This window comes from Anolis sagrei, chromosome X (genome assembly GCF_037176765.1).
Source record: "Anolis sagrei isolate rAnoSag1 chromosome X, rAnoSag1.mat, whole genome shotgun sequence".
NCBI classification, from domain to species: Eukaryota; Metazoa; Chordata; class Lepidosauria; order Squamata; family Dactyloidae; genus Anolis; species Anolis sagrei.
The window spans coordinates 92,335,282-92,352,040 of NC_090034.1; the positions used below are offsets into that span (position 1 = coordinate 92,335,282).

Consider the following 16,759-nt stretch of genomic DNA (forward strand, 5'->3'; position numbering starts at 1 on the left):
TATATTTTTCATTGGTTAAAGTTTAATGATCAGTTGGCAAGCTCATGGAATAGAATAAAAGGGGAGACCAAAGATCAAAGCAGTGGATGGAAGTGCATGAGACTGGCTGGCAAACACATTCTGAGGTGAGTAGAGAGTTTTTGAGGGTCTGTGTTTTTTAGGAATAAAATTCTCAGGTGCCTGTGGTCCATTGAATTCGCACCAAAGGTATCTTCTTTCATTCAAAAATGCCTTCAGTGTTCAAGGAGTTCCCTGGAACATCTAACCTGAGACAAATGCCTTAGCAGCTGGCTTATTAGCTTTAAATATATTTAGTGTATATAGTGTATCTTGGCCTGCTTTAAAAATGATCTTGGATAAATTTGGATTTGGAGAAAGATATTGAAGTTTAATTGGCAAACTGTATTCAAAAATCGTGCTTCAATAATGCTGAATGATGGCCTAACAGAAAAAAAATAAGTATAACCCAAGGTACGAGATAGGGATGCCCCCTTTCCCCAATTTTGTTTGCAGTAATGTTGGAAATATTAGTTAACATAATTATAGAAGATATTCACATAAAAGGAATAGGAATTAAGGGAAATTGTAGAATAAATTTATTCACAGGTGATATTCTTTTAATGGTTGAAAACCCAATGCAACAGTGGGGAAAACTGAAGCTTATTTAACAAAGTTTGGAAGAATAACAGGCCTACAAGTTAACTAGATATTGGAACAAGTCAGAAATGTTATTATTCAACTATCAGGAAGAAGAGGAAAAAATTAAAGCAAGAGGGAAAATATGTAGGACATATATGTAGAACATGCTGAACTTAAAATATCATGGTTTGGTTGGATAGGATTGATAATTGTTTTAATATTTTATTATGCACTGATGTTTTAATTTTAACTGTTGTATTGCTTTTTGTACTTTGTATTGCTGTTAATTGTTTTAGGCATCTAATTGTGCCTCCTCTGTAAGCCGCCCTGAGTCCCCCCCCCCCCGGGGTGAGAAGGGCGGGGTATAAATAAATGAAATAAATAAAATAATAATAAAGACTCCTCCCTAAACTACAAAACCCAGAATTCTGCAGGAGGCAGAAACCAGATTTGAAGTGGATTATTTCTCTAGTGTGACGAGGCCCTATGCTTGGAATTATGTGTTCCTGAATAAAATATTTTTTAAAAGGAAATATCCTGAATGCTGCATCACAATCTCTCTCTCTCTTTCTCTCTCTCATTCTCTCTCTCTTATTCTCTCCCTCCCTCCCCCTTTCTCAGCATGTCCGAACCAGATATGACATATTTCACTCATAAAGGGATCTTGTTCACCCCTGTGGCAACTTCAGTGGAATTACTGAATTATGTGGAAAATGAATTCCAGTTGTTTGATGACGATGTTGTGACTGTCACATATCCAAAGTCAGGTCAGTAATATAGTTGAGCATTTTTGTACTTTATATTTACCGTGCATAGGGGCCTTTTTATAGGATAATGAATGTTGTTTTTGTTGGAAATTGCAACCTTCTTCAAGCCTGCTCTTGTTGTTCATTCGTTCAGTCGTCTCCGACTCTTCGTGACCTCATGGACCAGCCCACGCCAGAGCTCCCTGTCGGCCGTTACCACCCCCAACTCCCTCAAGGTCAGTCCAGTCACTTCAAGGATGCCATCCATCCATCTTGTCCTTGGTCCTCTTCCTTTTGCCTTCCACTTTCCCCAGCATAATTGTCTTCTCTAGGCTTTCCTGTCTCCTCATGATGTGACCAAAGTACTTCAACTTCAAGCCTGCTCTAGTAATTTGTTAATCTATTATTCTGTTTGCTTACTGTTTTGTATGTATGTTCTCGTATGAAACTTCTTTTGCTCTATGTTTCCTGAGCGGTTGTGGGAGGGCGGCAAACCACATGATCTGATCTGAGACTGCTCAGACCTCAGACTCCATTTTAGATTCTTCTTAGATTTTGGACTGCTAAGAGCAAACATTTGCTTGATATTTGTAAGGAAAATGCCCTTTCTCAGTTGTGTTAATTTGAGAAATTATCTCAAACATATCAGAAACTGGACTAATAAGCTATGTAGCTATGTTATGCTTAATACATGAAGTTGCGAGTAGACAAAATAAGTTATTTTGCTAAAGCCATCTTCATTTTTGTCTCTTGAGTGCATGATATAAAACTAGTTATTTTATGGGAGAGTAGGTATGTTTTGAAGCACTGAAAAACACTTCTGAAACTCTGCTATTGTTGTGCATTGGCATATTCTGTTTTCCTAACAGATCAGAGACAATAGGTTCAATCTAACAACTGAAGACATTGCCTTGCTTATTACATTTGGTTGTGTACCATATGAGAAGATTCTACTCAAATGGATTTTTGTCTCTTCTCTGAAAGATTTAACTTTTCCAAAAGGTTATGATCTCCAAATGGTTATGAATGCCATTTTCCAAAAGTGTCGCTAACTTCAACGGGACGCTCATAATCACATTCAACAACAACAAAATTGATGCCACCTCAATTGATGCTGTACAACTGGAGTGTTATGTTTTTTCAGGTTTTTTTTTACTCATGGAGATACTAAAATGAACCTATCATTGGGTTCTCTTGACAAGAATTGTTCAGAGGGAGGTTATTAGAGAGAAAGCATGACTTGCCATCAGTGGGTTTTGTGGTTGAGTGGGGTTTAAACCTTGTTCTCCCAGAGCCCTAGTCCAACATTTAATCCACTACACCATGCTGGCTTTCTTTTCCCACATAATATATCCTGCCACAAAATGATTTCCATGTAGTGAATTTGTGCTTGTAGAGCAGTGGTTCTCAACCTGGGGTCCCCAGATGTTTTTGGCCTTCAACTCCCAGAAATCCTAACAGCTGGTAAACTGGCTGGGATTTCTGGGAGTTGTAGGCGAAAAACATCTGGGGACCCCAGGTTGAGAACCACTGTTGTAGAGCATTCTACAAATGCAATAGGAATTACTGTATATACTCAAGTATAAGCCTAGTTTTTCAGCACCTTTTTAGGCTGAAAAAGTCCCCCTCAGTTTACAATTGAGTCAAGGTTATTTATTATTTTACTCTGTTGTTGTAGTAGTTATTATTATTTACACTATTTATTCTTATTATTATTACATTTACCATTTTGCTCTATTATTATTACATTTATTATTTTACTTTACTACTGTTGTTACTATTACATTTATTATTTTACGCTATTATTGTTATTATTACATTTATTATTTTACCTTCTTTAATATTATTGGAAGGATCCGTAAGCACATTTACATTGAAGAAGGTTAGAAGAATGGCTTAATCAGATTTGGACAGGCTTATCTTAAATGACAGTTTTATGTAAATATTCAAAAATCTTTAACCTACGGATGCCTCAATTAATGTAATTGTGCTGGTATCTATTTTATTTTGAAATTTACCAGTAGCTGCTGCATTTCCCACCCTCAACTTTTACTCGAGTCAATCCATTTTCCCAGTTCTTTTGTGGTAATATTAGGTGCCTCAGCTTATATTTGGTTCAGCTTATACTTGAGTATATACGGTAAATAAAATTTTCTAATTAATGAAGGATTGTGAGCGCATTAGAAAGGAAGGAGCAGTGAGACTATGAAGTGAGTAGGAACAGTGAATAAATAAATGTTGAACAACAATTTGAAATGTTGTTTCATCTTGTGACAGAGATAAAGAAATCATTGGCTAATTGTTAGGCTGTCTCATAACAGAATGGATTTTCTGGTAGTCTAGTCCAGTGCTCAAACTGCTACTAATATTCTGGGTTCAGGACAAAAGAAAGAAAGAAACAAAGGGTTGGGGGCAGGGGGAGAAGAAAATAAAAACAGAAAAAAATAAATTACATTTTCAGACTGCTTAATGAATCATAAACCCCTTTTGACTTTAGAGTGTGTCACCTTTGTTGTTAAAACATGGAGATTTATGACTAATATGATAGATTTTCTGCATTTGTAAATTCAATTCTCCATAATACATGGAATCTATTTGTTTTAGTTGACAGATTCCATGTCTATGATCTCTCTGTGATTAAGGAAAGACTAAGTTCTGTCAAATCATCTGTAGAATACAATACTGCTTTAAAAAATTGAGAACAAAGACCAGCTAGCCCAAGACTCTTCTTGAATCTCAGAAATAACCAAGAAGTCAAACAGAAGTTGACTAGTAGTTCATATCCATAGTCAAACAGATCTGCAAAATAAGTAGTTATAAATAAAAGGTTTCATTCTAATTAATTATGTGAAAATGAAGGTAAGTAAGGTTGTGTGGAATTAAGCAGAACGTGTTGGGTAAGATGCGCATAGCTTTTGACCACTGGACTCCCCTCAGGTACCAACTGGATGCTGGAGATATTGGGTTTGATCCAACATGGTGGGGATCCATCATGGGTTCGCAGTACCCCAGTATGGGATCGATGCCCATGGATTGAGGCTCATGGCTGCCAACAAAAAGCCTTGAAAGACCTTCCACCCAGGCTTCTCGCTTCTCACCTGCCATTCCAGCTGTTCCCTAAATCTTTTATTCACTCCAAGGCCAAGGTAAGAAAAAAAACCCATCAATGTTCCCTTTGTCTCAAAGCACAAAAAGGAAGTGTCAAATTTTGTACTCACACTGTCTGTTTAAAGTTAGATGATATACTAAACCACAAAGAATCGTAAAGGGTACTCCAGAATGATGTTTTGATCATGGTTCTGGTTCCAGGAGATTTCGGCTGAGAAAAGCGGTATAGAAGCAAAGCAAATAAATGAAGTAGTCAAAAGAAACAACAACAAAAAAGCAGCACAAATTAAACATATTTTATACTTCACAAAACTGAATCACATATCATTCCATGCACCAAATGAACACTGGACATACTTCCTCTCTTAAATGTAACCTTTCTGTTCCTTACAGATTATCTATGTCTTGCGTAACCCTAAAGATGTGCTAGTTTCAAGCTACCACTTTTCCAAGTTCTTTAAAGGTTTCCAGGATCCTGGGGCTATGGAAGAATTCTTGGAAAAATTCCTGAGAGGGAATGGTGAGAAAAGAGATAAGCAGGCTGTTTCCATCAGCATCAGTTGCAGTCAAATTCATAATGAGAGGCGGAAGTCAACCCCCAAGCTGCAGGGCCCATGGCAGTGACTTTTGTCTGACTCTCATTTTGACTTTGAACGAATGTAGAATTGACAATTATCAGAACACAACCTTTTCCATTCCTGCTTTTAATGCTCCCCAAAAGTTGTCAGGGGCTCCCGGTAACGCAGTGGGTTACAACGCTGAGCTCCTAAACTTGGGGACCGAAAATTTGCTGATTCGAATCCAGGGAGCAGGCTAATATCCCACTGTTAGCACCAGCTTCTTCCAACCTAGCAGTTGAAAAACATGCAAATGTAAGTACATCAATAGGTACCACTTCTGTGGAAAGGAACAGGGCTCCGTGCAGTCATGCCAACCACATGACCTTGGAGGTGTCTATGGACAACTCCGGCTCTTCGGCTTAGAAAGGGAGATGAGTACCAACCCTCAGATTTGGACACAACTGGACTTAATGTCAGGGGAAAACCTTTACTTTTTTACCTAAAAGCTGCCAAAGTTGCAAACTACTTTGAATACATTTGCGCTCTGCTTTCGATTGGACACTAAAATAACTTGCAACACTGGCAGTCAGCAGCATATGGTTTCAAAAAGGTAAGATAAAGGTGGAGTTGGGTTTAGGGAATTTAGGGAAGTCATCTCCACTCTTCAAAGTGCCACAGTTTTAAACAGCCCACAACCCTGACAGGATCAAACATACAATGAATTAATTTTCTTCTATAAGCAACACTCTCTAATTCTCTCAAGGTTTCCCTCCTCTTTGGAGAGAAAGAGAGTGAAGGGCACTACCAGGCCTGGGAGATTTAGAAGGGCCCCTGGTGTCTGGCAGCTTTGGCCTTCTCCAAACCAACTCTCAATGGGATGAAACGGAATGGTGTTGGGATGACATCAAGAGATCACCAAAGGTCATTGCTGCTATATCTAAGCAGATGTGGCAAGAACTCATCTTCCTTTTGGTTACGATAGGGATTTGGGGGGATGGATATGTTTGTTGAGAGCTCCCAAGGGAAACAATCAGTGGCCAAGACTCCTGTACTTGACAAGCAAGAAGAGGTCCTCAGGCTTTTGATTCTCTTCCATTACACTAGTGGCATAAAGAAATTACAGATTTTCTTTTCCATCCCAGCACTATAATACCTTCTCAAATATTTGCATTCCACCTTCTTTCTTGCTTTCCAGTTGCAAATGGTTCCTGGTTTGACCATGTGAGAGGCTGGATGGAGTTGAAAGACAGACCGAACTTCTTCTTGTTCACCTATGAAGACCTACAGAAGGTATGTTATGGCTCTGGGTATATCAACTCTACTCCTCCCTCCTTTCCTTCGAAAAGCTATTAAAACACATCTATGCAATTTAGCTTACAGAGAGGACTAAGTACATCTGTTTGCATCTTATCGAGTTGCTAGCAGCCACCCTGGTAACCTACTGTTTTCAATCACACCCACAACAATTTTAGCCTAATTTTAGAGATTTTAAATGACATTTTAAGGAGTTAATATTTTAGTACTTAAGTTATGTCTTTTTCATTTATGTTGGTTTATAATTTATTGAGTAGTTCTTGATTTGTTTATTGATTTGCTTATATATTATTGTTGGCATTGAATGTTTGCTGTTGTGTATTTTGTTGTGAGCCACCCTGAGTCCCTTCGGGGAGATAGGGCGAGCTATAAATAAAGTTTCATTTCAGTTTCATTTCATGTTTAGAAATACCGTACATCATTTTGCGACACAGTAATTCAATTTTATTAACAAAATGGAGGTGAAACCAACCTCTTAAAAGAGATATGGATACATAGATATATGCACACACACACACATGCATACAAAATGGTGCTCCATGTAGTCATACTGGCCACATGACCTTGGAGGTATCTACAAACAACACTGACTCTTCGGCTTAGAAGTGGAGATGAGCACCAATCCCCAGAGTCAGACATGACTGGACTGTCCGGGGAAAACTTTCACCTTTACCTTACATACAACACTGCAATTTGTAGACACAACATAACTCATGAAAACTTTTCATTTATATTTTTAAATATATATGATTTATTTCTTATTTCACACGGACTCATTATGTTCATGCAACACACCTACACACTGCAGCTGACACACTACTATGTTGCGTGACCTCCTTCCTGCATGACCGCATCTCTGTGTACGAACCCACATGATCCCTTCGATTATCTGAAGAGGCCCTGCTCATTCTCCAACCTCCATCGCAGGCGCGATTGGTGGGGACGAGGGAGAGGGCTTTCTTGGTGGTGGCCCCTCGACTCTGGAACTCACTCCCCAAGGACATCAGGCATGCCCCAACCCTGGCAGTCTTTAGGAGGAGCCTGAAAACGTGGTTGTTCTAGTGTGCCTTCCCAGAATAAGGAAACTCGCAGCAATATGTCCTCGAAATGCACTTTACTATTGATCTAGGAATGTCTGCACGCCCCATCCCTCTCTGAAAACTCTATCCTAGTTCATATTTCATCTGTTCATGCTCAGCATTATTCTTAAATTTTAATTATTACATTTGGCCCAGCCGTAGGTTTTAAACGTCGTTGTGTTACTGCTATTTTTTATTGTTTATTTTTTGTTATGAGTTTTTATTTATTGTCTGTATTAATTGTTGTTATTGCTTTTATCATTGATGTATTGTGGGCTCGGCCTCATGTAAGCCGCACCGAGTCCCTCAGGAGATGGTAGCGGGGTATAAATAAAGATTATTATTATTACTATTATTATTATTATTATTATTATTATTATTATTATTACTATTATATTGTGACACATATTTTGGAATGCTCTGCTCCAAAGCATCAACATCTTTTGACTTTCAAGAATTCAACCAATGTAAAATATCTCTGAGCATATGTAAGCATATGTATCTCTGGGTATATGTAGGCTTCCCTCATTTCGCTTCTGAGAGTCCAATTTAAGGGCTCCTGTAATTAAGTACAGGCAGTCCCCAATTTACAAACATCTCACTTACAAATGACTCCTGGTTACAATGGAGGTGATACAACAGGAGAGAAATACATCTCTTGAAAGGGAAGTTCACTCCCGGAAGAGTTACCATGGGGCAAAGGTGGTGTCTCCACTGAAACTTTATCACCAATCCTTGTTTCCACAACAAGCCCATTTTTTCAAAATCCAATTCTCACAGGAACTGAAAGTGAACAGGGACACAGACAGCAAAACAAACAACACAGGGATGTTAACCCTTCCCTATGCTATCCAAAGCTTGCAGATATGTGTGTGTGTGTGTGGGTGGACCCCTGATGGCACAGTGGATTAAACCGCTGAGCTGCTAAACTTGTTGACCAAAAGGTCACAGGTTTGAATCTGGGGAGCGCCGTGAGCTCCCGCTGTCAGCTACAGCTTCTGCCAACCTAGTAATTCGAAAACATGCAAATGTGAGTAGATAAATAGGTACCGCTCCAGCAGGAAGGTAATGGCGCTCTATGCTGTCATGCTGGCCACATGACCTTGGAGGTATCTACGGACAACACCAGCTCTTCAGCTTAGAAATGCACCAACCCCATGACTGGACTTAATGTCAGAGGAAAACCTTTACCTTTACTGTGTATTTGTGTGTGTGTGTATGAAGGTACGCTTAAGAAAAGAATCTGTTCCAACTTACATACAAATTCAACTTAAGAACAAATGTATCTTGGGGACTACCTGTCTGTATGTGTTAACAGTCTATCTTTCTTATCCTTGGATGGATTTCTTGGGTTCCTTGTCATGTAGTATATAAAGGCACAGGTGTATGGCAAACGACAGCTGGACAGGGGTAAAGCAGATCCCACCAACTGTCCCTCCAATATAAAGAATTCACTGGCACCTCTATAATGCTTGAGGGGATAACTCTCACTAATTATCTTCCGCTGCCACCATAAACTATAATGTACAGGATCACTCTAGCTGCGCACAATATTGAAAAGGGCTTTTTAAAGACCACCAAGCACTGTGTCTTCTTTAAAGTAAAACTAGTTGAGGTTGAAAAGGGACTGTATCCACAAATGTACACTTGACTCAGGCTTTTTAAGTTTTAAAAATAATCAAGAAAAGTTTATTGTTGAAAATACAGAGGAAGTGAATGCTGTTAAATAAGCTTGGCTGTTACAGAGAAAATGTTCTTGTCTTTTAAAGCGTAATGGTTACAAGTAAATGGTTCTTTCTTTGTTACAACACAGAGATTTTCTTCTCTTTAAAAACAAACAGTACACTTGACAGGATCTGAATCTCTGCCAAGATACAACTGTAGCTTAGCTACCCTCAACTGTGGCCTAGCTAACTACAAATCCAGCTATTTCTCCCTAAATAGCTATACCAGTTTGCTACAGCTTCTTTTGCTGGCAAACCTAAGGCGAAATGCCTTATCTTAACACGAACTCCTAATCCACCTTCCTACACTAATCTCTAACAGACTGACTGAAAAAGCCCTCTTCTTTCCCTCCAAACAGTCTAAACTCCGCCCCCCTTTAATAAACCAATCCTGGCTGTTCTAAGGCTGACTCAGGCCTAGGCCACTCCCCCTCTCTGAAATGGTGCTTTCCCTAAACTAAAATGGCTCCTGCTGCCCTCTGCCAGGCCTTCTAAAGCTGCAACTAACTGGCCTGCTTCTCCTAGGCCCTGCCACCCAGGCTGGAAAGGTAAGGGATCTTTACATAGTACATTTAAGGCAATTACTCCTGTTTCTACCAGAAACTCATGCTGCACTAACCCATAACATTTTAATAGTACAAATGCCGAATATTCCAAAATGTAATACTACAAGATGTTTATCCAACACATTGGCGTTCCTTGTGAAGTTCAAGATTTTACATCTGAGATCAGTTATCCATGGGAGCAGTCCTTACTAAGGCACAACATGTGACCAAATGACAGGGAGGGTGCATTTGACTGAGAGGGAAGTTCTGTCAGATTTAGTTGTCCATCAGTACCAGAAAAGATCAGATACATCCTGGCTGCACTTAAGTTGAAGCCCCCCTGTAAAAATTGTCTCTTTTCACCATTTGGCAAGAGATGAATATCCCCATGGAGATGCAGTCTGAGATGTAAGATTACAACTCTTTTTCAATTGTTTTTGCTATCCTTAGAATCTACGGGGCAATGTGGAGAAGCTCTCTCAGATCCTTGGAAAGAACCTGAATAGCCAGCAGATAAACGCTGTGGTAGAAAATGCCTCTTTCCATAAGATGAAGGATAACAACATGTCCAACTTCACTCAGTCACCACTTTTCAATCACAACACAGGAAAGTTCATGAGGAAAGGTAGATATACAGTTAAAGCTTACTAAACATTGTCAAAGCCTGGGACATGATTTATTTATTTATTTATTCCGGACACTTCTACCCCGCCCATCTCAACCCCCGAGGGGGGACTCAGGGCGGCTTACACCGGCACAATTCGATGCCAACAATTCAACAGATAAATTACATAACAGCAATAACCACAGTAGTTAAAACAATCAATTAAAACAATAACAATTAAAAGCCAATCTAGTGGCCAACGTTCACCGAGTTCTGATATCCGTAAGTCCATTCAGCATTACCATAGTCCTTTTCAATTTCTGGTCATCATTATCTTGTCAGTCTGCCAGATTACCCAAGGCCTGGTCCCATATCCATGTTTTCAGCTTCCTTCTGAAGGAGAGGAGGGATGTTGATGACCTAATTTTCCCAGGGAGTGAATTCCACAGGCGAGGGGCCACCACCAAGAAGGCCCTGTCCCTCGTCCCCACCAGCCTCACTTGTGATAGAGGCAGGGTTGAGAGCAGGGCCTCCCCTGAAGATCTTAAACTCTGAGGTGGGACATAGAAGGAGATACGTTCGGACAGGTACCACTTTGTACCTGAAGCCTGAAGTATAGTTTTGTGGGTGCCGAGAATACTATGTGACAGGCATGGTACTGCTTTTGGACTTCTTTCAAACTGCTTGCCTAATGCAATTACGTATTACAATTCAAAGATTTGTTGCAACATGAGAAAAAATAAGATATAATACGTGCCCACTTTCCATGCCCCCTAGGTTGTATAATCTATTGGTCTTTGATCTCTTGCATCATGAGGTCATTTGCAGGCAACGTGCTTTCCTGACCTCATTGTTTGAAGGTATCTAGTTGAGATGCTGTAGGTCAAGAAAAGAAAGCAACATTGACAATTTATTTATTTATTTATTTACTTTGCTTGTATACCGCAGTTTCTCAGCCTGACAGGCGACTCAACGCGGTTTACAACAAGGGTAAAACAATACACGATATACAATTTAAAATCATCAGAGCGTGATACACAATATTAACACTACAATAACAATCCAATGCATCTCATGACTAAAGTCGTGATCCAGTTTCGTCGTCCATATTACCATTCCTGTAATCGTCACCTTCATTGCACTGATTAACCAAATGCCTGTTCGAACATCCAGGTTTTTAATCTTCTTCGGAACACCATCAGCGAGGGGGCTGATCTTACCTCCATGGGAAGGGCGTTCCACAGTCGAGGGGCCACCACAGAAAAGGCCCTGTCTCTCGTCCCCGCCAGCCGCACCTGTGAAGCAGGCGGGATAGAGAGCAGGGCTTCCCCAGAAGATCTTTCGGTCCTGGTGGGCTGATAGGCCGAGATACGTTCGGATAGGTAGGTTGGGCCAGAACCGTTTAGGGCTTTAAAGGCCAACGCCAGCACTTTGAATTGAGCCTGGTAGCAAATCGGCAGCCAGTGGAGCTGGTGCAGCAGAGGAGTTGTATGCTCCCTGCGCTCCGCTCCTGTTAGTATCATGGCTGCCGACCGTTGGACTAATTGGAGCTTCCGAGCCGTCTTCAAAGGCAACCCCACGTAGAGGGCGTTGCAGTAGTTTAAACGTAGACAATGGCCCTGGATGATATCCCAGTCAAAGGGAAAGACCCATAAGTGATCAGTTAACAGCTCCTCTCCTCAATGACCACCTTATAGTTTTTCCCCTCACTTTACTTAATGGTATGGCCAGTGTATCAGATGAGGCTTGGTTGAGGATTGTATGAGAGAGAGATGACTTTTAAACACCTGTTTATACCACTCTTAATGTTATTTTGATAATGTTGTTGTTGTTTGCTGTATATGTTTTGATTTTATTGCTGTATTATGTTGTCCGGGCTTGGCCCCATGTAAGCCGCTCCGAGTTCCCATCGGGGAGATGGTGGCGGGGTAGAAATAAAGATTATTATTATTATTATTATTTAATATGTGCAACCCAGTACCATAAAACCATCTTCAGTTCCACAAGATCTTCAGTCTTCTCTTTCCTGGAGTTCCTTTTCTTTAATAAGTAGACACAACTCTCAGTATTTTGAACTGAACAGAAACAACATTTATTTAAAGGTTTCTCAAGTTCATACCAGCTTGATGGTTACACATTATATCCTTATTGTCGCTACACTGAAATCTTCAGAAAACATGAAACTGTTACTGTGAAACTTTTAACCATGTCTTATATTCTCTCTCCTGAATGTTATTTCTTTTCTTTTAAGACTTCATTTCCTTCCTCAGTCCCACTTTTATTGCTTGAGGTTTGACACTGAAGTCATAAATAAAACAACTAGAAATCTCTTTCTTCTAGCACCCAGGCTAGAAATCTACTACACAGTTAAATACTCCTATTCTTATTTACTCAACACTGAATATTAAACACTTGGCTCACTACCTAGAGCCACCTTTTTCTTCTGACTACCTGTCAGAGACCTAAACTGCTCGGTCTAGCTCCACACAACTAGAACCAACCATCCCTTGGCTTATATCATAATATCAATAAACATATGCAAAACCTACATTCTAATTAGACATTTTGTTATGGCTGGCTATTAGAGGGGCCTTCTTTTCACTGTGTTGATTTGACGTTCTATGTGTATTAACTCTTCCCTTCTATGGTGTTCTAGGGATCTCTGGTGACTGGAAGAATCACCTGACGGTGGCCCAGAATGAATACTTTGACCGTGTGTATCAGGAGAAAATGCAGGACATAAAAACTACCCTACAATGGGAGTGAAGAATGCCAGATGCTCTGTATGCAAAGAGTCCTATCTCTCCGAGGTTTTGGACATAATTATAGTAAATATAAGAAACCTACTGAAATTTTTTTTTTGTAGTAGAAGAATTACTCCAAGATGTCAACAAACAGAAGGAGGCACTATACTTTGAATAGTAGAAAAGCCTAAAGTTTAATGCTGTGCTATATTCTGAATGTGTAGCCTAAAGGGTTTTGGCTTTCAGTCTGCTGAGGTTAAATAGCTTGCCATCTGTCCGATAGATGATTTCCACTCTGGTGGGAAGCTTCCCATTAACAAGATGAAATATCATAGCGATAAAGATGGAAAATGAAGTTGGGGCAATAACACATCCCTGTTTGACACCTGATTCCACCTTAAATTGGTCACTTTGGGAGCCATTGCTGTCCAATACTGCTGCCATCATGTCAAAACCAAGGTTACAACAACATCTGTTATAGAACTCCAGTATGCAGATGACAACGTCATCTGTGTGCATTCAGAAGAAGACCTACAAGCCACTCTAAACACCTTCGCAGAAGCATACAAGAAGCTTGGTCTGTCATTAAACATCGAGAAAACCAAAGTGCTCTTCCAGCAATCACCAGCCAATCCCTTTCAAATACCAGAAATACAGTTTAATGGTGTAAAATTAAAAAATGTTGACCATTTCCACTACCTTGGCAGCCACCTCTTCACAAAAGTCAACATTGACACTGAAATTCAACACCGCCTGAGCTCTGCGAGTGCAGCATTTTTCCAAATGAAGCACAGAGTGTTTGAGGACCGGGACATCTGTAGGGATACCAAGGTGCTTGTTTATAAAGCTATTGCCCTCCCAACCCTGCTACACGCCTGCGAGACATGGACAGTCTACAGATGTCACATGCAACTCCTGGAACGATTCCATCAGTGCTGCCTCCAGAAAATCCTGCAAATCTCTTGGGAATACAAGCAAACAAATGTCAGCATGCTGGAAGAAGCAAAGACCACCAGCATTGAAGCGATGGTCCTCCGCCATCAACTCCACTTGGACTGGCCATGTTGTCCGGATGCCTGACCACCATCTCCCAAAGCAGTTGCTCTATTATGAACTCAAGAATGGAAAACGGAATGTTGAAGGGCAGGAAAAGAGATTTAAAGATAGGCTCAAAGCCAACCTTAAAAACTCTGGCATAAACACTGAGAACTGGGAAGCCCTGGCCCTTGAGCACTCCAGTTGGAGGTCAGCTGTGACCAGCAATGCTGTAGAATTTGAAGAGGCATGAATGGAGGGCAAAAGAGAGAAACATGCCAAGAGGAAGGTGCATCAATCCAACCCTGACCGGGACCGCCTTCCACCTGCAAACCAATGCCCTCACTGCAGGAGAAGATGCAGATCAAGAATAGGGCTCCACAGTTACCTATGGACCCACTGCCAGAACACCGAACTTGGAGGACCATCATCCTTGGACTACGAGGGATCGCCTAAGTAAGTAAGCCTAAAGGGTTAGCACGGTTCCATCATTTATCAGTGATATATCATAGATTGAAACTACTGTTGAAATCCTGCAACAAAAGATGGGATGTGAAAATCTACACCTTGTCTTCCATCTCTCCTTCCTCAAAACCCAGTTTTTTCATCCTGCCCCACTCTTCCTTGATGTGCCATGGGCTGCTGCTGTAGAAAGATGCTGGCTGATGCCTCTGGGTACAAATCAAATGACAATATCATCCATTGAAATCATGCAGAAGATGCCCAGCAACCTCTCTAGAGCTGTTTAATTATCACCTTGGATATTCACAGATTAAATAAAATTGAAATCACAACATTTATTTCATTTTTGTTGTTAAAGATCATTGTCTCATTCTGCCCAGTCCCATTGTCTTTTCTTCTACACTGCTATGTCATGCAGCTTCAGGATGCAGACTAACTGCATTGAGCTGGATTAGATGAGTCTATACTGCCATATAATGTAGTTCAATGCAATTAATCTGCATTCTGAAATGTAGATCTGGCCAGTAATTCAGTTTCACTAGGAAACAAGATTAAACCGACTTCTTATAAAAGATGCATAAAAAGGTAAAAGAATAAAGCACTGTGAACCCAAATGACTATGCCAAAGGGATTCCTAAGACCATCAGAAATATGTGTTTTCTGATGGTCTTTGGCGACCCCTCTGAAACCCACCTCGCAACCCCCACAGGGTCCCTACCCCCAGGTTGAGAAACACTGCTTTAGTGGGAAATAGCTTTTCCCCACAAAAATCACACCTATGTGGCCAGGATAGTGGAAGAATTTGTGTTAAAAATGCTGCGGCATAACAACTAGAAAAGTGTGAGATGACAGGAGGGCGACTTAGGCACAGGAAATACAGTAGAGAAAGGGGGGGTTGCACATTCAGATGAGGCAGATTAAAGAGAGAATGAACATATAGCCCAGAGAGAGAGAGAGATAAGCTCAGTTTTGGTAGCTCTTCCTGTCTCAATTCTTTGAAACCAACGGCTCTGGGCCAGCAAACCTCAGACCAGCAGCAAAGATCACACTCTTTGGTTCCCAGCAGCCTCTTTCCAAAGCGGTCTTTCTGCCAGAAGATTCAGGTAAGGATGGCAATACCTTGTGGGCTCATGAAGGCTTCCTTAAGTTTTAAAAAATGGATTTTGAAATAGAGAATTTGAAGATACTGAGGAGTTTTATTAGTATTCTCACCCGCTCCCATAAGCATTACCTATATCTTCATAATTGCAGACCTCATGTTCAGCTGTTGCCTGGCCGGAACGTGAGGCAAAAGAAGCCTCTTGGGTCAAATCCATACTGTAGAATTAATGCAGTTCGGCCACTTTATCTGTCACAGTTCAGTGCTATAACATACTGGGTATTGTAGTTTGGTGAGGCTCAAGCATTATTTGACAAATAAGGTTAAAGACCTTGTTAAACTACATTTCTCTCTCTTTAAATAATCTCTATTGTCTTATGTGAAAATAGAATACAACAATATTCAACAATCAAAGTACAAATATTGTTTCCCCAATCCCATCCCCATCCCGTTCCCACCCATGAACCGCCACACACGACTCCCAACACCGCACCAAATGGAACTAAGGTAAAGGTAAAGGTTTCCCCTTGACATTAAGTTTAGTGGTGTCTGACTCGGCGGGGGGGGGGGGGGGGGGGGCAGTTGCTCACCTCAATTTCTAAGCCAAAGTGCCGGCATTGTCCATAGACTCCTCCAAGGTCATGTGGCTGCCATGACTTCATGGAGCACCGTTACCTTCCTGCTGAAGTGGTACCTATTGATCTACTTACATTTTGCATGTTTTCGAACTGTTAGGTTGGCAGAAGCTGGGGCTAACAGTGGGAGCTCACCTCACTCCACAGAATTGAACCGCTGAGCTTTTGGTCAGCAAGTTTAGCAGCTCAGCAGTTTAAGCCAATGTGCCCCCGGGGGCACCACTAGTGCCCACGGAACTAGTATATAACTAAAATATGTCCTTATCATTACACTAATAGATTCCACGTGTGGCTATTTCAAAATATCTTTTTGTCTTCTTTTTTAAATACCCAAAGACAAGTCTCCATTTTCTAGCAAACTCTTCATTGTTTCCTCCCCTTATGCCTTTGGAGAGTTTGGCCATTTGGATACACTTGACTAATTTTCTTCTCCAATCCTTGATGAGTACTTTTTCCCCCCTTCCA

The 16,759-nt window shown here is 40.7% G+C and overlaps 2 protein-coding genes across 4 annotated transcripts in view; both read left to right on the top strand.

The window, feature by feature from the left end:
• Positions 1-14,903, top strand: LOC132780260 (sulfotransferase 2A1-like). 2 transcript variants are annotated; one of them, XR_010908732.1, is made up of 8 exons: positions 1-125; positions 1,261-1,406; positions 4,323-4,531; positions 4,887-5,013; positions 6,249-6,343; positions 10,166-10,340; positions 12,976-14,554; positions 14,698-14,903. XR_010908732.1 is itself a non-coding variant. In XM_067460721.1 (7 exons), the coding sequence occupies exons 1-7, from the start codon at positions 97-99 to the stop codon at positions 13,083-13,085; spliced, it is 891 nt and encodes a 296-aa protein (XP_067316822.1). In that variant the 5' UTR covers positions 1-96; the 3' UTR covers positions 13,086-14,903. The 2 variants fall into 2 exon arrangements, 1 of the variants encoding a protein (XP_067316822.1); XM_067460721.1 differs by having other exon boundaries at positions 12,976-14,903.
• The window catches only part of LOC137094691 (protein NKG7-like), a 17,756-nt gene continuing 14,011 nt past the window's right edge, over positions 13,015-16,759 (top strand). Inside the window, exon 1 of one of the 2 annotated variants that reach the window (XM_067460722.1) lies at positions 13,015-13,102. In XM_067460722.1, coding sequence (XP_067316823.1) covers positions 13,089-13,102 — 14 coding nt within the window. In that variant the 5' untranslated portion in view covers positions 13,015-13,088. Of the gene's footprint in view, positions 13,103-15,602; positions 15,664-16,759 lie in introns of those variants that run through there. The other variant, XM_067460723.1, reaches the window with a different exon arrangement.

Coding starts and splice junctions, on each gene's coding strand:
- LOC132780260 (XM_067460721.1), top strand. CDS start 97: ATGAGACTGGCTGGCAAACACATTCTGAG. Junction 126..1,260: donor GCTGGCAAACACATTCTGAG/GTGAGTAGAGAG, acceptor CCCCTTTCTCAG/CATGTCCGAACCAGATATGA. Junction 5,014..6,248: donor AAAATTCCTGAGAGGGAATG/GTGAGAAAAGAG, acceptor CTTGCTTTCCAG/TTGCAAATGGTTCCTGGTTT.